Genomic DNA, 22,654 nt, shown 5'->3' with positions numbered 1-22,654 from the left:
AGCGCTGCTTTGCTAAAGAGTCCCCACAGGATGCTTAAAATAAATCCATGTGGATGAATTCGCAGGCATTCTCTACTTGGTATAGAGACACCTAGTGGGCATCCTGGAAACGGACATTAAACTACATTTATCCTGGAAAATCAATGAGTTCCCACACGGTTATTATAAACCTTAATCCACGCGGACATAGTCACTAGTAGTATAATATACAAGTGTAAATTAAAAATTTATAACACCCCCATCATGTGAAGGTTACAGTAACTAGAAAAGAGCTGATAACTTTCAAACGGCTCAACCGATTTTCTTGGATCATAGCTAAGAACACTCTCGATCAAGCCACCTTTCAAACAGCAAAAAAACTAAATTATAATCGGTTCATTAGTTTAGGCGCTACGATGCCACAGACAGATACACAGATACACAGACAGATAGACGGATGAGTTTGCTCAACGGCAGCATCTTCTATCTACACTTTCTCTGTTTGTTTTTCGTTTTAAATTTTGCGAGACGTATTCTCATACCGAGAATCATTTTTATACTTATCATGGTGTGCTACCTATTAGAATTTAAATTAAATAATTATTATTTTAAGAGCCATGTTCAAAATTTCAAGTTTCTATCAACGGCAAATTATACCAATATTTGTACGGAACAGACAAACGAAAAGACAAGAATTTAAAATCATGAACATCGGTTATTTGAAATCTTACTAAGAAACTGGATATATTAATTTTCATCCGAAGCTGTGGGCATTAACTTGCTTCGTTAATGTTGTATCGGTGCGTTGTGATATTCGCACGATCATTATGCTGGCGATAGAACATTAGAGTTTTAGAATTTTAATTTTAAAAAATCTGTGAATAAAATGGAACAATCTAGTGAAGAAAATAAATACATCAGTGTGTGTAAGAGTACTGAGCAATCTTCATGGCTTCCTTTACTAAGACAGGTACCTATTTGTTTTTGTAGGTGAAACTGCATTATCCTACTAATATTATAAACGCGAAAGTTTGTATGTATGGATGGATATAGGTTTGTTACACTTTCACGCAAAAACTACTGGATGGATTTGGCTATTTGGAATGGAGATAGATTATACCCTGGATTAACACATACTTTTTATCCCGGAAAAAACTTTGTAAAGTTGTAAACTACAATCAGGAAGATATTAATCATTATTTATGAATTAATATGAAAGAAAGAAAGAAATGATGAATGAAATAATATGAGACACCTGCTTGCAGTTACATAAACGTTCAGTAATGCGTATATCAAGTTACCAATGAATAGTTCAATAATAACAATTACTTACTTATATTATTTGTCATTTTTGTAATTTGTGTTTTTTTAAAAGAATATTAGCTATATTAATTATGACTAATACTCCCCTTTCCCCTCCAACTAAGCGCAAAGCTTGTGTTGGGAGTAGGTACGAAAATAGTACAACGGGTGGGGTTTGAACCGGTGACCTTTCAGATTTCACTTCACTCCTTAACCGTTGAACTATTGATACTCTTATCACACTTCACACTAATATTATAAAGGAGAAAGTTTGTATGTGTGTGTGTGTGTGTGTGTGTGTGTGTGTGTGTATGTTTGTTATTCCTTCACGCAAAAACTACTGGACGGATTGGGCTGGAATTTAGAATGGAGATAGATTATACCCTGGATTAGCAAATAGGCTACTTTTTATCCCGAAAAATCAAAGAGTTCCCACGGGAATTTTAAAAAACCTACATCCACGCGAACGAAGTCGCGGGCATCAGCTAGTTATTACATATTAATAGAACAAGAGCCCGTGAGGACCAGACCTATATAGAATATATATAGAATCGAATAAGGTATATAATAATGATATTCATATAGGTATGTTATGTGTCTGGTGTAGTGGCGCGCTCTTGGGAAGGTCTATGGCCTGCAGTGGAGCAAACAGGCTGATTTATTGATTGATATAATATTGTCTCTGAGGCCTTCTCATTCTGAGAGGAGAGCCTTACTCAGTAATGGGCCGGCGCGGCGATAGGTTGATCTTCGTGATGATGATGATGATGATAATTAATATATCGGAAAAACAATTAAAATGATTTTGTATTGTTTCAATTTTTCTTTGCAGATGTTTGTATGCAGTGGGGTGACATCATACTTTTTCATCTATGGATTATTTTTTGGAGCCCCAACAGTGTATGTACCACAAATAAGAAAAGAGGCTAATTCAACTGAAGCCATTAGTATGGAAACGATGTCTTGGTTGTGTAAGTTACATTATATTACACTAGATGATTTCCCCACTTCATCCACGAGGATTTAGGTTCTTTTAATTCTTGTGGTAACTCTTCGATTTTCCCAACCGAGATAAAGTGTCCGTTCTATACCTATAAGTTTAAGGGGTTTTTTTTGCAAAAGAATATTAGCTACGCTAATCGTGACTAATACTCCCCTTTCCCCTCCAATTAAGCGCAAAGCTTCTGCCAGGAGTGGGTACGACAATAGTGCAACGGGTGGGGTTTGAACCGCTGACCTTTCGGAATTCAGTCCTCTCCTCAACCGTTGAGCTATCGAGGCTCTAAACCTTAAGGTTACGACCTATCTTCATAAAATGGACCCTGAAAATGACACAGACAAACACACTTTCGTATTTATAATAGAAATACAAATAGAAATATATTTAAATTCACTTTTACAAGCGTATTTGTGTGGTCAAAAGAATCTACCACTGGTTCGGAATGCTTTTCTTCTGAAAAAAACCTACAAGAAACACGGCGGTTGCTGTTTATTCGAATTACAATAATATTAAACCATATTCTATGAGTAATTATAATTTGTAGTCCTGCGCATTGCTGGAGAGAGAAAAATCCAGGCTTATTAGCATTTCGATATTAAGTACTTAGTAATAATTTTCAAATCGCATATTTAAATTAAATTATTTTTGGAGTAGGTATTCTAGTACATCCTGTTAAATTAACTTTATTTTCTTCTATTTTTAGTCTCAATCTCCAGCTACGGATCTCTACCCTGGGCGATTATATGTCCTATAATTGCAGAGCGATATGGGAGAAAAGTACCATACATAATTTTATGGGTAAATACGATGGCTAGTGTTTTGTTGTTTTACTTTAGTAAAACTGTAACTGAGCTCTTTATCAGTGGGTTTCTACAAGGAATGCTTCAAACGATTCAGATCGGAGTGTCTATTATGGTTCTTACTGAATATGTATCACCCAAGTATAGAGGAATATTTATAACTTTTAAGTCAGCAACATTCTACTGGGGCATCTGGATCTCTAATGCTATTGGTACCTTTTTCCATTGGAAAAATATTGGTATATTGATTTTTGTATGCTGCATTTATAATTTTAGTATATTATTTTGGCCCGAATCTCCTTATTGGTTGGCATCTAAGGGGCGTTTTGAAGAATGTGCAAAATGTCATCGCTGGTTAAAAGGAAAAGACAAGGATTCTGAAGAGGAACTTAAGAAACTTATACAATCGTCAAAAGAAAATTTAAAACGTAAACAAGAACTTCGACAAGAAAATCAGAGGAACAGCATAATTAAAATAATTTACATCATCAAAGCCAAAAGATTCTATAAACCACTGCTACTTTCAATACTCACAATATGCCTTTATCATTTTTCGGGAAAATTAGCCTGCACCGGATATGTGATTGATATTATTAAAACAATAACTGTAAGTGAATCAACAGCTTATGAAGGTATGCTTGTGTTAGATGGAATTACTGTGCTAGGGATGTATGCAGGAGTTTATCTAACAAAGTTTTTTAAACGACGACCACTGTTATTAATTTCAGCATGTATTGGAGTAGCGTTTTTGTTTGTTTTATCGTTGTATTTATATTTATTACATTTGAACGTCATATCTGAAAACAAGTACTTAACAATATTCTTTTTGATGGGCTTTTCAGTGGCAATTAGTTGTGGTCCTATGATATTGTCTATGTGTTTCTCTAGCGAATTAACTCCATTAAAGGGTAGGAGTATATTTATTAGTATTTTTACATTGTCAACTTGTACCATCATGGGTTCAATTTTGAAAATTTCTCCGTATATTTTTAAATACTTTGCCTCACATGGAGCATTTTTGTTCTACGCTATAATGTCGTCCATATTTATTTATATCCTTTATAACGTATTACCTGAAACGAAAGACAAAACAATCCAAGAGATTGAGAAATATTTTGCGGATGACGACAGTGTAGTAAAAGATGAAGAAGAACCGATGAATCCAGAAGAAACTTGTGGAAAATAATTAATTAATTAACACCATAATTAATTTGAGATTATTGTAGAGCACTATTATATTGCAAGTAATTAATGGGTTAGGTACCTACTCTGAGGATTTTTAAAATTGATAGATTAATAATATACAGCAGATGCCTTGAAAATATGCAAATTGTTTTTCAAAAATACTGTGTGATGACGATTTACTAAACATAAAATAAAACGTAAAATTATAAAATTTGTATGGAAAGAAAACGTTTCGTATTGTATCAGTGTTCACTAATATAATAATTATTATGGATCGTAAAAACTTAAGTAGTCTTTAGGCACTTACCTGTGAAACATTAACAGGGCTCTCTCCGTCACTTACTCCATACAATCGTAGTCCCAATTTCATTTGAATATTAAGGCATCCAAAGTCCATGAAATTTTGAAGACATATTCTAGAAACTAATATATCTGTGCCTGTGGTGTTTTAGATTTTTCTAAAAATATGTAGTTTTAAAATTACAGGGGCTTAAAGATTTGTATGTGAATTTTTAAGTACGCGTAACTTTGAAACCGAATGTTTTAACTGAAATCTGGAAAACCACAGGCATAGATATTAGTTCCCGGAACGTTTCTACAAAATTCCATTGAGTATGATTGGTCAGTATTCCAATGAGAGACGAACTACGTTGATATGGAGCGCATGACGGAGAAACCCGTCTTAAAAGTGGTTTTTAGTAGTCGCTCTACTGTAGCTATCGATAGTTTTTTTTAAGATAAGTAGAATAATATAATGCCAATGTCTTTAATTAAATTAAATATGAATTATACTTTTAACTCTTTTAAATTAATTTATTTGTATCTCTTCATTTTATTTTCTTTATAAGGTTTACCAACAGCTTGTTACATTTAGATACATTAATAATAATTCAATTCTACAATATTTAAATAAAATGTTAAGCTAATTATAGGTAAACACAGCATGTAATTAAATAGTGACAAAATTAAGTTAAGTTAGTATTAAGTTCCTTATTTAAGGGTGTTTTACTGATTTGTTTGGAGTAAATTTCTTCATTCAAGTCCTTTTAAGTGATGACATAATTTCAGGGGGCTAATTCGGTTATACAAAGTCTTTAATTTTCGGGGCAAGCTCGCTTACTGCGCGATGTCTGCTATTTTGTGTTGTTACTGTAAAGTGCATCTCCAGAGCACGATGCTAAGTCCATATTTGAATGCTCATACTTTGGTTGGGTGCGAGCGGAGTTGTGTTACAAGTTGGCTGTGGCCTGTGACACTGTAAGATGAAAAATCGAAATCTGTATATATCACGCATAAATTTGAGAAATTACCCGCTATTTTGGCGGTAAAAAGTACGGTTTACTCTTACTTTTTAACCCCCGACCCAAAAAGAGGGGTGTTATAAGTTTGACGTGTGTATCTGTGTATCTGTCTGTGGCATCGTGGCTCCTAAAGTAACGAACCGATTATAATTTCCGTTTTTTGTTTGAAAGGTGGCTTGGCTTGATCGAGAGTGTTCTTAGCTATAATCCAAGAAAACCGGTTCAGCCGTTTGAAAGTTAGCTCTTTTCTAGTTACTGTAACCTTCACTTGTCGGGGGTGTTATAAATTTTTAATTTACACTTGTGATTTTTTTTAAAGATTAAGGACTAAAATCGCATTTTTAACATAACAGTTGCAAAAATGGCGAGTATTTTATAAAAATGTATGCACTGTAAGTAATATCAATTCCTCTAATCTCAAACTGTAATATATCTTCTTTCTACTTTGCAATTAATTCGTCCTCAACTCAGCAAACGACGAAATTAAACAAAATATCCGTTGTCCTTGGACTTCCCAATGTTCTCATTACCATACAGACATATTAAAATAATATATAACACTTTTCTGTATTTTAATTAAAACATTTGCAAATCATTGATTTTAAAAATACCGGTCGAGTTCGAGTCGGACTCGCACATGAAGGGTTCCGTATATATTGTACAACATATACATACCTATTGGGCGGCAGTTTTAAGTAGGTAATAGTCCGTACAAAACGACTTCTCAGGCGCCACATTAACTCTATGGGTCAGCTGTCATGTCAAAAGTATGTTTCTCCTCTAAAATAAGTGAAATCGTACTTTTGACATGACATTTGACACATACAGTTAAATTCCGTACCTTAAAAGGAAAAACGGAACCCGTATAGGATCACTCTGTTGTCTGTTTGCCTGTTCGTTCGTCCGTCCGTTCATCTGTCTAAAACGTATAAGGTACTTCCAGTTGACCTAAAATCATAAATTTTTGCAGGTAGGTAGGTCTTTATAGCACAAGTAAAGGAAAAATCCGAAAACCGAGAATTTGTGGTAACAGCACAAAGAAACCCAATATTGTCTGCCCTTACATACAACATTGTTTTATATGTAACTGACAGATGTCAAAAACGCATACTTAAAACAGCCGCTCTGTAACATGTAGATTACAAGAGCACCGCAAGATAATGACGGACTGATATCCTAAAAGGGTTCCTTTTTCCTTTTGAGGTAGAGTACCCTAAAAACTAGTCAAGTCCTTGTCAGATAATTTTGGCATTGCGCAGTTGCAAGATGAGACTAAAGACAAAATAATATGTGTGAATAAGTAGTTTATATGCGGCTCGCCTCTACTCGCTATGTGGCACATAATGTGTATAGTGCCTTAGTAAACTAACATGGAACATTTATTTACAACTAGTTGTCCACCGGGCTTTGCTTGGGTCAAGGATATATAGGGTATATATTGAGTACACAGGATGTAAACAGTACCTAGCAAAAACTTAGCGTGATTTCAAGTGACCTATTTATGGAACGTTCGTTGACCTCTAGCGTCAGTCAGATGTTTTATACGCAATATATTGTGAAGTTTTAAAAAATACAGGAAAAATACAACATATATAGGATACCATAACAAAAATACAGGTTTTTGTTATGGTATCCTATCATTAATCGTCAGTAATATCACCTGTCTTCGTTTTGGCTAGCGTTCTGGTTACAGTCGTATAATAATGTTACGCTCAAAGACCGAAAACGCTCATTGTAAAACGTCCACGACACGAAATTCGTGTTATGGCTTTTTGGAAAACCTTCACGACGCATTTTTAGGTAACTAACTTATGTTAAACTAAATTATTAAAGCTAACTTTTCTCTTACATATCCTTAGGAAATATTTTTTCTATAATAATAATAAGAGCCGCGGTAGCCTAGATCCGCTTTCTATTCGGAAGATACGTAGTTGAAACCCCTCGGACATGTATGAAGCGATTTGCTTCCTCGTTTCTAATCCGAACCGCTAGGATATGGAACGCCCTTCCGGAATCAGTTTGCACTTCCACTTTTAATATGGGTAAGGGTACCTATCTTTAAGTTAATATTTCTGTTATGATTTGTTTTGTATAATAAAGACTGTTTAAATATTATGAAACTTAGAACTGTATAGTTAAATATATTTTAATATTAATAATTACAATCCTTATGACTTTTTGTTTTTGGAATAAATATAAACTTTTGAATTTCATTGAATGAAATATAGGTTATTATTTCATAAAACCTTTTTTTAATCAAAATTGAATACGAAGATTTTTCCTCCTGGCTGTCTCTTTTTACCCCTACTATAGGTTGAAAAGAGATAGACTACAAGGTCTCTAAAAATTGTAAAATGTCATATTATATCTATTATGATAATTCACGGCGAATATCCTGGCTCAAGAACCTTCGCCAGTGGTTCAATATGAGTACAAGGTCACGGTTAAGGGCAGCGATGAACAAAACCTAGTTAACTTTAATGATTGCCAATCTTCGATAGGAAGGAGATGGCACTAGAAGAAGAATAAAAAGCTGATAATGAACCCAAAAATTGAGTTAAACAAGGTCAGATAACTGTTGAGTTAATTGGTGTTGTTATAGGTACATTTCAATATAGTGGGCGGTTTTCACATTGTAATTCAAAATAGTCAAATTTTATAGCCTTTGAGTCCTGCCCTACCCTACTTACCTAAGATGAATTTAAACAGCACTAATACTTTACTACTACCTGCGAACTTCGGATGGATAGCGATAGAGTGTTTTTCTGTATTCCATTCGATCCAATAGCAAAAAAATTTTTGGACTCCACTTTTTGGATGTTACATCCGTCAGGTTGATTTTTTTCTTATAAAATGTAGCTCATGTCACCCGGATCATAGTAACGAATCGATTGACAGTTCATTCGTCAAAATTGGTTCAGTAGTTTAGGCGCTACTGTGGGACACACATAAATACAAACCTATCTACATACATGTACTGTCATAATCCTTCCTTTTGGCTTTACCATAGTTGGGGAATAATTTACGAACGATTGGCTTATTTGCCAACATCAAAGTCAAACTAATATTTATTACGGTAGATAAGTACGATAGCTATTCATTAACATGCCAGTATGTACCTACCTACTTGCGTCGCGAAATACGGACGATATATAAGTTTGTGTCTATACCTAAGTTGTATAAGTGAACCTTCTTAAAAATGGAACAATTACGCGAAAACCATGAATTTACTGGTACCAATGCCAAAATGTCTACATGGAAACCACTATTAAGACAGGTAAGGATATTGAATAACTTCTAAAAAGGTTTCTTTTAAAATGGGCAAACCCTATTAAAAAAACCGGCCAAGTGCGAGTCAGACTCGCGCACTGAGGGTTCCGTACTCGGGTATTTTTCCCAACATTTTGCACGATACAACAAAAACTATTATGCATAAAAATAAATGAAAATCTGTTTTAGAATGTAGGTACGGGTAAAGCCCTTTCATATGATACTCTTGGTATTGTTATCTTACTTTGAAAATTGAAACATATTTTTTTTTTTTTTTTTTAAATGATGTGACCACAAATTCGCGGTTTCCAGATATATTCCTGTATTCGTGTATTCGTGTGCTATAAGACTTACTTACCAGCCAAATGTCATGATTCTAGGTCAACGGGAAGTACCCTATAGGTTTCTTGACAGACACGACGGACAGACAGACAGACAACAAAGTGATCCTATAAGGGTTCCGTTTTTCCTTTTGAGGTACGGAACCCTAAAAATAGTAGATTGTACAACAAAGGCATCAAACAAGCCATTTTATCGATTAATGATGGCGGCCTCAAAATAGCCATATGTTTCACGGTCATTTTCAATAGTGTTCGAGTTATTCCCGAAAAAAGATCTGAGTTACATATAAGTCCCAACAAACAAGTTTTACTTAACTTACTTACAATAATTTTTTTTTGTATCTGTGTTAATCTCCAGCTACGGATCTCTTCCGTGGACTTTAATTTTTCCCATAATTGCAGAAAGATATGGCAGAAAAATACCATATATTATTTTGTGGATCAATGCATTAGTATGCTTTTTACTGTTTTATTTTAGTACAAGTGTTGCAGAACTTTTAATAAGTAGGTTTTTACAAGGAATGCTGAATGCAGTTCAATTGTCGGCTGGTATCATGGTACTTACCGAATACGTATCCCCCAAGTATAGAGGAGGCATATTTATCACTTTTAAAAGTGCAACCTTTTTTTGGGGTATATGGGTCTCAAATGCTATTGGAACATTTTACCATTGGAAAAACATTGGCATATTAATATTTATTTGCTGTATCTACAATGTGAGCTCATCATGCTGGCCCGAGTCACCTGTTTGGTTGGCCACTAAGGGACGTTTTGAAGAGTGTGCAAATGTCATCACTGGTTAAAAAGAAATGACACAGATTCTGAAGAAGATCAATATTTATTTATATTCTTTATAAGCTGTTACCCGAAACAAAGGATAAAACAATATTGGAAATAGAAAAATATTTTTCAAATAATGAGACAGGTAGAAGTAGAAGAAAAATTGATGAAAGCAAAAGAAACCTTTTCACGGGCTCTTAGTCCAATGTCTGTGATATTATAATGTCATTGGTGGACGTCTATTGGTTGACACCGACGGCGCCGTGTATGTTAAATGTATTAAATATTGATGGACTCAGTAATATTTCCATAATTCAAATAAATTCGGAGACATCAGATAGCTTTATACCATTAAATTCTTACGATAAGAAACGTGACATTATTATGCTGTCGCCATTTTCTTGCATTAAGACAGTAGATAAGCACGGGTTAAGACATATAATCAAACTTTTAAAAATGGAACAATCATACAATAAGGATAAAAATATTACCAGTTCCACAAAGACTTCATGGACACCGCTATTAAGACAGGTGACAATTTCGTTCAAGTTCCATTTTTCTCGTCTAACTATAATCAAATAATAATAATTCTCATTATGTATGATTAATTTTATCACCCATATAAGCTTTAATCAAAACTAACTAACTAGCTTTAATCATCTAACTATAATCAAATAATAATAATTCTCATTATGTATGATTAATTTTATCACCCATATAAGCTTTCTTATCGCAACTTTGTTTGTGTTGCTTTAAGTTTTCTAAAGATCCTTTTGCTTTTTTGAGGATATCAAACGTTAACACGGCTCTCTCCGTCACTCGTTTCATAATTGCTTTATATTCAAATGAAATTGGAACTACGATTGCGTAGTTCCAATTTCATTTGAATATTAAGCAACCAAAATCCATGAAATTTTGCAGACATATTCTAGAAACTAATATCTGTGTCTGTGGTGTTTTAGATTTTTCTAAAAATATGTAGTTTTAAAATTACAGGGGCTCAAAGATTTGTATGAAAATTTTTAAGACCGCGTAACTTTGAAACCGAATATTTTAACAGAAATCTGGAAAACCACAGACATTGATATTAGTTTCTGGAATATGTCTGCAAAATTTCATGGAATTTGGTTGCTTAATATTCAAATGAAATTGGAACTACGATTGTATGAAACGAGTGACGGAGAGAGCCGTCTTAAAAAGAGAAACTATAACATGCAGTTTCAAGTATCTATAGCCTGTTTTAACGGTACAGTGATATTATTGTTAGTCAGCCAGTTTCTTCTCTTAATAACTTACAATTTTCAAAAGTATATTCGTAAGTATACTTTTTTAATGTAAAGGTATGTCGCAAGCTGAAGAATATCTCAATCAGTATTTTAAAATGTTGGTGCTCATAGCCGTAAACAGAGCCAGTATTTTTATTTCCTATCATATTATTGTATTGTTGTCTTTGCAGATGTTTGTATGCAGTGGAGTAACATTAAACTTTTTTATTTATGGATTATTCTTTGGTGCCCCGACAGTTCTTATCCCGCAAATACGGAAAGAAGTAAATTCAACCGAAGTAATTAGCATGGAAACAGTGTCTTGGTTGTGTATGTTTATTTATTTCGACTATTTAAATTATACTTTCGACTTTTAAAAAAATGGAAGTTTTTTTCAGTGTCAATCTCCGGTTACGGGTCTCTTCCATGGTCTTCAATTTTTCCCATGATTGCAGAAAGATACGGAAGAAAGGTACCATACGTCATTTTATGGCTTAATACGTTAGTATGCGTTTCTTTGTTTTATTTCAGTATAAGTGTTACTGAACTTTTAATAAGTGGATTTTTACAAGGGATGTTGCCTGCAGTACAATCGACGGTCGCTATCATGGTTCTCACTGAATACACATCTCCCAAGTATAGAGGCATATTTATCACTTTTAAAGGTGCAACATTTTTTTGGGGTATATGGATTTCAAACGCTATTGGAACATTTTACCACTGGAAAAATATTGGCATATTGATATTTGTTTGTTGTATCTACAATGTGAGCTCATTATTCTGGCCCGAGTCGCCTGTTTGGTTGGCCACTAAGGGACGTTTTGAAGAGTGTGCAAAATGGCATCGCTGGTTAAAGGGAAATGATACAAATTCTGAAGAAGAACTTCAACAACTCATGTATTCACAAAAAGTGAATTTAAGGCGAAAACAAGAAGATCAATCAGACAGACAAAATAACTATTTTATTAAATTGTTTAACTCCATGAGAGCTAAAAGGTTTTACAAACCTTTAATATTTTGTCTACTAACAACATGCCTTTATCATTTTACTGGTAAGCTGGCTTGTACAGGCTATGTTATAGATATCATTAAAACCATTACTGTAAGTGAATCGACAGCATACGAAGGAATGCTTGTGTTAGATGGTGTTACAGTACTTGGAATGTATATTGGAGTTTTTCTTAATAAGTTGCTAAAACGACGAACATTGTTATTAGGCTCAGCATCTATAGGAGTAATGTTTTTGTTTATATTATCAACTTATTTATATTTGGTACATTTGAATGTCATATCAGAAAGCAAATACTTAACCTTATTCATTTTGACGGGCTTTTCAGTCGCCATAAGTTGCGGTCCCATGATAATGTGCATGTGCCTGGCGAGCGAACTAACCCCTTTGAAATGTAGAAGTTTATTTTTAGGCATTTACGCATTATTAAATAATGCCGTTATGGCTACAGTGTTAAAAATTTTTCCTTACATATTTAAATATTTAAACTCACACGGATCATTTTTATTCTACGCTATATCAACGTCAATATTTATCATTATTCTTTACAAGGTACTGCCTGAAACAAAAAATAAAACGATTCTAGAAATAGAAAAATGTTTTTCAGATAAGAGCAACGTTTTAAAAGAAGAGGAAGAATTAATGGAATCATATCTCCCCCAATAGCATATGTATAAGTAATTTCAAGTTACTATCCATGTGTTTATGTTATTTTATAACATAAACAATACAAATAACTAAATTTAAATTTATTGCAACAAAAATTATGTGAAAATTTTGTTAAAAGTTTGCTTATTTCCTTGTTCATAATTATTCTTCCTAATCTTTTTTAAAAATATCAGCATTTATTTGATTTTTATTCATATTGGATAGTAGATTATTAGTTTTAGGTTCTGATAATAGAATAACAATGAAGGGAAATGAAAAGATAAAATATTTTAGATTTTAACAACCATTTCCTATAAACCATTGACGTGCATTTACGCATTCGCAAAACATGGTACGTAATTGGCGAGCACAGGACATTCCGTTGACTTCGTTCTAATCTTGCAACCACGCAGTGGCCAGGTTATGCGCGTGAGTTCAATGACAAACAGAGATGGCGAGTATGTAAATGCAGGTTTAAGTATTCATACTTTAATCCACAAACAAGGAGTATGAAGTCAATCCTGTTAAGTTTCAGGAGCAATTTACGATATTACAAGTGTAAATTAAAAATTTATAACACCCCCGACGATCCAAAGTATTTGAGTTTTCCAAAACATCATCTTCAAATAAATAATTATGTATTTAGGCAACGTCCATCTTGACAGCTTGACATTTGTCAATTGACATAATATTATGAACCTAACGGTTATCTAACCTTCTTTTATACAAGAAAACTAGAAAAGAGCTGATAACTCTTAAACGGCTGAACCAATTTTTTTAGATTATAGCTAAGAACACTCTCGATCAAGCCACCTTTCAAACAAAAAAAACTAAATTAAAATCGGTTCATTCGTTTAGGCGCTACGATGCCACAGACAGATACACAGATACACAGATACACAGATACACAGATACACAGATACACAGATACACAGATACACAGACACACAGATACACAGATACACACCTCAAACTTATAACACCCCTCTTTTTGGGTCGGGGGTTAAAAAGAAGTCGCAGTGGGTAGGCCGGAGGTTTGAGTTCACACTCCTTTCATTGGTCTCTAAAAACGTGGAATCATCGTGATGGAAATGCAAGCATGTATGCACGGAGATTATGTCCTCAGCTGCAGCAAGACGAGCGTGACATGGATGCACTGATATTTTCTAAAATTATGGACGTAGAAACTACATAGTTGTTGGATATTGTTGGACTCGTGATCTCGTTAAATAAACGAATTAAACATAATTTGTCCTTTTCTTTTTGTTCTTCTTTTACCCAAAATATTCACTTTTCACTATTATGTGTGCAAAGAATTTTTAAGATCTAATACAAAATTCAACAAAAATTATATCCTAAATCTATGGTTTACCGTGATTCTTAGTTATTTTTTTTGTTTTTTAAAATCATTAGATACTTCAAGTGAAAATGTCAAAAAAAATAAACAATGTATAATTATTATGAACATAGTAAAATATTATTTCCGTTTATAATTTTATTTTATTATTATTTACTTATTCTATTATTATATACCTATTTAGGAAAGCCAAAAGTTGATGCATTAATTAATAACTACTACATTGCAATTTTATTTTAGGGTAACGTAATAAACGCTCAACCTAATAAATTAAAGGCTATCACGATATGTGCAAATTATATAACAATGTAGGTACTATACATTAAGCCATTATCAATATAGGTGTAACCTACTTTACATTCCAATTTAAAGTTCTTTCGTAACCAGCCCGAAATATAATTATTTAATCATTGTTAAATTATACATTTTTTTTTCATACAATTAAGAAGAAAAATTGCTAAAAATAACATTTCAAAACAAATCACTTTCATTAATTATTCTGATAGTATTTACACATTATTTAACTGAATACTAAAGACCCGCCCCGGCTTCGCACGGGTGCAATGGTGATACTAAATGTACTATAGAATGTCTTTATATACAACGTTCACAGTTTTTTTGTCAGTAGACACTACAAACATGTTTTCTTTACCTCCCGTCCACACTATGCTCTCGAGTTGCTTACGTAAATAATATGTCCTCGCGTCGCCCGGGATGTTGCCTTGTGCGTCAACACACTGCTCTACTCGCGCAATTAATCGCTACGCGCCGCACTACGTCGCTTGCCTTTGCAACACGATGAACGTCGAAACTGTGTCCATCCATACTAAGCGCTCGACTGTAACTACTTCACGCGCGAGTATGTGAACGGGCTCTCAGGTTCATATTGCCAGTCCTTTGACTCGCGCCCAAAAAAATGGTAAAATAGGGAGCGATGGGCATTGAACGATGAACATGCGAGTAACGCGGCCACACTACGTCTCTGCCTCCGTTCCTGCTCCTTCCCATGCCACACGGGCAGTGTGTGGACGGGGCATTAGAGGTTAGGCAAGCGCCGCTGGACTGGGTGGGGGCCCGTACCGCCGCAACCGCTATGTCCCTGTACTTTAAATCTGTAATATCTTCGAAAATATTCATAGCCATTTTAATCTACATTACATGTACAATGTATATAAGGTACGTAATTGGAACAGGATTAATACTGTATTGCTTAAATCGCTTTGTAAATAAGCCATTATTTCTCGTAAAAAGTAAAAGAAAAAAATGGTTATTGTGGGTTATCCCTAAGAGACAGACATAGTATACCATTACGGACTTTTTGCAGACCTTTTTAAGATGTACAGGTACTATAGTAGATTATTTTGATCTCTCTCGTAGGGTTCAGCCAGCGCTTGCAATTTAAACGCAAAAAATGTGTTTATTTACAACATCACATTAGAAACCTCTAAAGTTATCAGTGTTTCTCTACTACATTATGCATGTATTATACACACAAGTCTTCCATGAATCACTCTATCTATAGCAAAAAACCGCATCAAAATCCGTTGCGTAGTTTTAAATATCTAATATACATAGGGCCAGACAGAGGGAAGCGACTTTGTTTTATACTATGTAGTGGTGATGAGTGGTTCAGAATTCAAAACTATAGAACAATGAGTCAAAAAAATAAAAAAAAATTGAAACAAATGCAGAGAAAATAAATTTTAAAACAAAGATTTATTTATTATATAATGTATTATTTTAAAATAAAATAAATACGTATTACTGATGATTGATTTAATGACTGATCTATCAACGCACAGCCACTGGGCGGAACGGGCTAAACTTTATGCTTTTATGACGTAGCCATCCGCTAAGAAAGGATTTTTTTGAAAATTCAACCCAAAATGTGGTAAAATAGGAGTGTTGAAATTTGTGTAGTCCACAGTTCCCTTTAGTGTGGAGTCCACACTTAAGGGACTATAACCTGAACTACAAACCAGCGTAATCTGAAGTTATAGTGAAATCTAAATATTGACGGACTCATTACCTACTTAATATTTCCGATAATTCAAGCAAATCCACGAACTTCTATTAGTTACGTCATGCACAATTAAATTTTATCGATAAGGTACACATATTTTTTTTTTTTTTGCATATTGTCACATTTGGACGATAGTTAAGCTCGTGGTAACACGTTATTTTCATTTCAATCACTTTATAAATTATAATGCAACAATCAGACGAACAAGATTTTAGTAAAACCAATACCACTAAGACTTCATGGACACCGCTATTAAGACAGGTGACACTATTTTGTTCACTTTATATTTTTTCATCGTCTAATAAAATATTATTTAAATCTATATTTATATGTCTGTGGTAAAATTGTAACTGGATGGTTTCTGTACATTTATATCTATACTTATTAATGAACATAGGCTACTTTTTTAACCGACTTTCAAACATGGAGGAGTTTTGTTATTCTTCCTATGTACACCGATATCTCCGAGATTTCTGAATCGATTTGCGTTGTTTTTTTAAATTGATTGAGGAACTTTGCGACATTGTTCCATAAAAAAATTGGATTCCAACTCTTCAATTCTGATGCTGCAGGGGATCTGACCACCAAAGCTGATGGGATTTAGAAACTGGGAACAAAAGTTCCCACGGGATTTATAAAACCTAAATCCACGCGGGCGAAGTTGCGGGCATCAGCTAGTTAAACATATTTTAAAAATTTTAATCAGAGGTATTCGTAACATTTTTTTTTTTTTTTGCCCCATAATCAAAGCATACAAAAAATTATTTTTACAATCTTAATCTAGGTTTTACATAAAGAGGGGTACCAGCCACGTAGCCTCCTCGTGTGCCTGAGTGTTGCGGGTAACAGCAGATTTTGGGCCGGAGTACCCTGGTAACATGGTCAACGATTTTTTTTAATGTGATATTGTTAGCCATGGCTAATTGACCTGCCAGGGAGGGGGTATTGTCGGTGCGTCCCTCTGAGTGCCCGAGCAGAGGGTGCAGTAGACGCACCCATGGGGCATAGCCCTATGAGCGGAGGGTGTGGCTGTGTTGGGTGGTTAGTGATGAGGCTTCATCTACCATCCAATCACTGGCTGCCCCACCGGTCTCTCGCCTGTCCAGTTTAGTAACGGGCGAGGGAGATGTTGAGGATGGGGAACGCGGAAACGGAATTGCCCTCCCCACGAACCGTAGCTCTCGAGAGGACCTGTGGGTAATGGACATGCGGTGGACCGTCGTTAAAAGTGTGGTCCTCGGGTTGGTTAGCGTGCTATGGTTCCGGCATGCCTCTAACGGTGTTTGGGGGCGCGTAGTGTCCCAGTGAGGGGTCTTCTCAGGCGGACATCCGCTGGCGGAGTAACGAGGTGTTGTCGGTCACTTATGCTCCGTCATCGGCTGCGGTGGGATGGAACTGCATGAGATTTTTAGTCAGTAGGAGTCTGACCTAACCACTGTGGCCGGTGGTATCCATGATGAATTTTCCTCACGAGAAAAAGAAAAAAAAAAGGGTTTTACATAAAGCCGCACAAGAGATTACTTAAAATTTAAATGTAATAATAATTATTGTAGTTTGTACCCTAGGTACCAAAAAATGTTTTTATGAAATTTTTTAACATTTAGCATTTTTACTACCACTTCGTCATCATTCAGCCAGTTTCTCTTATAAATACCAGACTGCATTCTCCAAAAGTTTTTCGTAAATATTTTTTTAAACGTAAAGGTATGTTGTGTGTATGATGATAAATGCTTCATTCAATATGTTCTGAAATTCTGATATTCGTTATAAAAGTTACAACCAAACTCTTATCTGGTTTAAACTACGGTTATCTGCAAAAGCAGTCATACTCGTACTTTCAACTATCTCTATAGTCAAACTACTTTTGACTGTTTATAATCAAAAGTAGGTACTTCTAATTACTGTTTTCCTAGTACAATATATGTAGTTGACTGCAAGATAGTCATATCAGAAGTGTAGTGTAGGTAGTTTAATTTCAAATCACGTCTTTTTTTAGGGTTCCGTACCTCAAAAGTAAAAACGGAACCCTTATAGGATCACTTTATTGTCTGTCTGTCTGTCTGTCCGTCTGTCCATCTGTCCGTCTGTCCGTCTGTCAGTCTGTCCATCTGTCCGTCTGTCATGTCTGTCAAGAAAACCGATAGGGTACTTTCCGTTGACCTAGAATCATGAAATATGGCAGGTAGGTAGGCCTTATAACAGAAATAAAGGAAAAAATCCGAAGAGCGTTATATCGTGGGTACGTCAAAAAAATAATTAAATGTATTTCAATTTGCAAGGTAAGACAACTAATCAAAAATCTAATGAAAAAGCTTTACTTGTACATTCTAAAACAGGTTTTTATTTATTTTTATGCATAACAGTTTTTGATTTATGAAAATGTGGGGAAAATACCCGAGTATGGAACCCTCGGTGCACGAGTCTAACTCGCCGGTTTTTTTTTAATTCACAGACTAGTGCTTGGGTGCAATCCGACCCACTAGCAAGTGATGATGCAGACTAAGATGGATTGCGCCTGCCCAGAAGTTGCCTATTCACCCTTGACTTGAAGGAACCCATATTAAAAGTGGAAGAGAAAACTGATGCCGGAAGGGTGTTTCATATCCTAGCGGTTCGGATTAGAAACGAGGAAGCAAATCGCTTCGTACGTGTCCGAGGAACTTCTACTACATACGGATGCAGACCTTGACGATAACTTGCAGCATGATGTCTGTTTTGCTGTAGACGTTTGTTTCTTACAGGTGTTTGTATGCAGTGGAGTAACAATAAACTTTTTTATTTATGGATTATTCTTTGGTGCCCCGACAGTTTTTGTTCCGCAAATACGGAAAGAAGCAAATTCAACAGAATTCATTAGCATGGAAACAGCATCTTGGTTGTGTGAGTTTGTATTTAATTCCAACAATTTAAATTAAAGGTACACATGGAACTTTTTATGAAATAAAAATATTTATTTCAGTGTCAATCTCCAGCTACGGGTCTCTTCCCATGACTTTAATGTTTCCCTTTATTGCAGAAAGATATGGGAGAAAAGTACCATACGTTATTTTATGGCTTAATACGTTAGTATGCGTTTCTTTGTTTTATTTCAGTACAAGTGTTACTGAACTTTTAATAAGTGGGTTTTTACAAGGAATGTACCCTGCAGCACATTTGACGGTCGCTATCATGGTTCTCACTGAATATACGTCTCCCAAGTATAGAGGCATATTAATCACTTTTAAAGCTGCAACATTTTTTTGGGGTATATGGATTTCAAACGCTATTGGAACATTTTCTCATTGGAAAAATATTGGTATATTGATATTTGTTTGCTGTATCTGCAATGTGAGCTCATTATTCTGGCCCGAGTCACCTGTTTGGTTGGCCACTAAGGGACGTTTTGAAGAGTGTGCAAAATGGCATCGCTGGCTAAAGGGAAATGATACAAATTCTGAGGAAGAACTTCAAGAACTCATGTATTCACAAAAAGCGAATTTAAGACGAAAACAAGAAGATCAATCAGACAGACAAAATAACTATTTTATTAAATTGTGTAACTCCATAAGAGCTAAAAGTTTTTATAAACCGTTAATATTTTGTCTACTAACAATATGCCTTTATCATTTTACTGGAAAGTTGGCTTGTACAGGCTATGTTATAGATATTATTAAAACCATCACTGTAAATGAATGGACAGCATACGAAGGAATGCTTGTGTTAGATGGTGTTACAGTGCTTGGAATGTATATTGGTGTTTTCCTTAATAAGTTGCTAAAACGACGAACATTGTTATTAGGCTCAGCATTCATAGGAGTAATATTTTTGTTTCTATTGTCAACCTATTTATATTTGGTACATTTGAATGTCATTTCAGAAAACAAATACTTAACCTTATTCATTTTGACGGGCTTTTCAGTAGCCATAAGTTGCGGTCCCATGATAATGTGCATGTGCCTGGCGAGCGAACTAACCCCTTTGAAATGTAGAAGTTTATTTTTAGGCATTTACGCATTATTAAATAATGCCGTTATGGCTACAGTGTTAAAAATTTTTCCTTACACATTTAAGTATTTAAACTCACACGGATCATTTTTATTCTACGCTATATCGACGTCAATATTTATCTTTATTCTTTACAAGGTACTGCCTGAGACAAAAAACAAAACGATTTTAGAAATAGAAAAATGTTTTGCAGATAAGAGCAATGATTTAAATGAAGAGAAAAAATTAATGAAAAAATATCTCCACCACTAACATATAGGTAATTTTAAGTTATTATCACTATGTTTATGTTATTTAATAACAAATTACAATTTAAATTTATTACAACAAAATTTATGAAAATTTCGCTAAATCTTTGCTCATTTCCTTGTTCATAATTATCTTTATTAATCCTTTTTAACCTTTAACTATGGATACTTGTTTTTTGTAACACTAGTATGGGCATGGGGTCTCACGGACCCCTAAATTGTTTAGTGTAGTATTATATTAATACTTAAAAGTAATAATTAATAAGTATTCAAAGTGGACGTAAGAAGATTTTAATAATATATAAGAAACATTCATTACAAAATACAAATTTTTACAAAAAAAGTAATTTTCAATAATGCGAACTGGCGGACTTCCCACACCTTTGAGAACATTGCGGAGAACTTTCAGGCATGCAGGTTTCCTCACACTGTTATTCTTCACTGTTGAAGCAAGTTATATTTAATTGCTCAAAAAGCAGATAGCTCCGAAAAGATAGAGGTGCTTGCCCGGGGTCGAACCCTCGACCCTTGAATAGAATTCGAAAGAATATCACAATTGGGTATTTGTCTACTTTTGAATTTGATAAATATTATTACTTTATTATAAACTAGGATAAAAATAATGACGTACGCTGAAAAAAATATTCAAATCCAACAAAGATTTACAAAGTTACAGGCATTTTAATTTTGGAGTGGGAGGGTCTTCTATCCCTTTCTCGCAAAACGAAAATTTGTATGTAGCTACTATGGCATTAGCACGGAGTGACGTCAAAATGCTATTATCGCTATCTTTGTCTAATCTGAAATATTTAAATGCTTATAACTTTTTGTTATTTGCTCGATTTCATTAGTTTTTTCCATAGTTTTTTCAGTTTACGTCATTATTTTTATTCTTTATTCTTTATTCTTTATTTATTTGCATTCATGTTTTACATCATAATAGAAAATAATTATAATATTACAACATGAAGCCCCGTCAGGGCGCTGCAAAGTGATTACATATAAATAAAATGTCACGTATACGTGTACGTATTTATCCTACGGCCTTGTCCACAAATCCAAAGTTGCTCAGCGAGCTATGGAGAGGCCTATGTTAGGAGTTTCCTTGAGGGATAAGATCCGAAATGAGGAGATCCGCAGGAGAACCAAGGTCACTGACATAGCCCAAACTATTAGCAAGCTGAAGTGGCAGTGGGCAAGCCATGCTTGTCGTGGAGGCGATGGCCGTTGGAGCCGGAAGGTCCTTGAGTGGAGACCGCGTTTAAGCAAACGTAGTGTGGGACGCCCTCCAACACGATGGACCGATGATATTAAGCGGCTGGCGGGAAGTGGCTGGATGAGGAAGGCCGAGGACCGGGTGTGGTGGCGCTCTTTAGGGAAGGCCTATGTCCAGCAATGGACGTCCACAGTTTGATGAAGATGATGATGATTATTATTATAACACGTATCCTAATTTTAATATTGTAATTTAAATATTGTAAACCTATTTGGCCTTATTTTTATATAGTTTAAAATGTAAAATTATAATAATTGTACCGCTGTTGTTTACAAATAAAGGAATAAAATAAAATAAAATAATAAGTAGTTTAATTAATTTAGGAGAAAATCATACTGGATGGGTTTTGTTTTGGGCTTCTTGAAAGGAACGAGGTTACAAATAATGGATACCTACTCGTAATATCGACACCATGGCGTAAACATCCTCAGATTCAGCAAAATAATCTATCCAGGATATATACTTTAGATCATAAATAACTTTATCGTAATCAGTTCTGAAAAAATAGGAGTATTTCTGGATTCATGTCTATTATTCATTTTAAATTCCGCTTAACAGGGCTCTCTCCGTCACTCGTTTCCACTCGTTTCATACAATCGTAGTTCCAATTTAATTTGAATATTAAGCAACCAAAGTCCATGAAATTTTGCAGACATATTCTAGAAACTGATATCTGTGTCTGTGGTGTTTTAGATTTTTCTAAAAATATGTAGTTTTAAAATTACAGGGGCTCCAAGATTTGTATAAAAATTTATACGACCGCGTAACTTTGAAACCGAATATTTTAACAGAAATCTGGAAAACCACAGACATAGATATTAGTTGCTTATAGGTTGCTTAATATTCAAATGAAATTGGAACTACGATTGTATGAAACGAGTGGAAA

At 34.6% G+C, this 22,654-nt stretch overlaps 3 protein-coding genes across 3 annotated transcripts; all 3 read left to right on the top strand.

Annotated features, from left to right (window-relative positions):
• Positions 1-783: 783 nt before the first annotated feature.
• On the top strand, positions 784-4,418 carry LOC123868830 (sugar transporter ERD6-like 9). Its single transcript, XM_045911480.1, has 3 exons — positions 784-949; positions 2,114-2,252; positions 2,985-4,418. The coding sequence occupies exons 1-3, from the start codon at positions 866-868 to the stop codon at positions 4,265-4,267; spliced, it is 1,506 nt and encodes a 501-aa protein (XP_045767436.1). The 5' UTR covers positions 784-865; the 3' UTR covers positions 4,268-4,418.
• A 5,996-nt stretch (positions 4,419-10,414) lies between these two features.
• LOC123869074 (facilitated trehalose transporter Tret1-2 homolog) lies at positions 10,415-12,898 on the top strand. Its single transcript, XM_045911811.1, has 3 exons — positions 10,415-10,489; positions 11,415-11,553; positions 11,622-12,898. Exons 1-3 carry the CDS (start codon positions 10,415-10,417, stop codon positions 12,896-12,898), a joined length of 1,491 nt encoding a protein of 496 aa, XP_045767767.1.
• A 3,495-nt stretch (positions 12,899-16,393) lies between these two features.
• On the top strand, positions 16,394-20,496 carry LOC123869073 (facilitated trehalose transporter Tret1-2 homolog). Its single transcript, XM_045911810.1, has 3 exons — positions 16,394-16,521; positions 19,002-19,140; positions 19,220-20,496. Exons 1-3 carry the CDS (start codon positions 16,447-16,449, stop codon positions 20,494-20,496), a joined length of 1,491 nt encoding a protein of 496 aa, XP_045767766.1. The 5' UTR covers positions 16,394-16,446.
• The last annotated feature ends 2,158 nt before the right edge of the window (positions 20,497-22,654 follow it).

The sequence above is a fragment of the Maniola jurtina genome, chromosome 10 (assembly GCF_905333055.1).
Source record: "Maniola jurtina chromosome 10, ilManJurt1.1, whole genome shotgun sequence".
Taxonomy (NCBI): Eukaryota; Metazoa; Arthropoda; class Insecta; order Lepidoptera; family Nymphalidae; genus Maniola; species Maniola jurtina.
The sequence above is the reverse complement of the archived record's forward strand: the minus strand, read 5'-3'. Positions and strand labels throughout refer to the sequence as shown.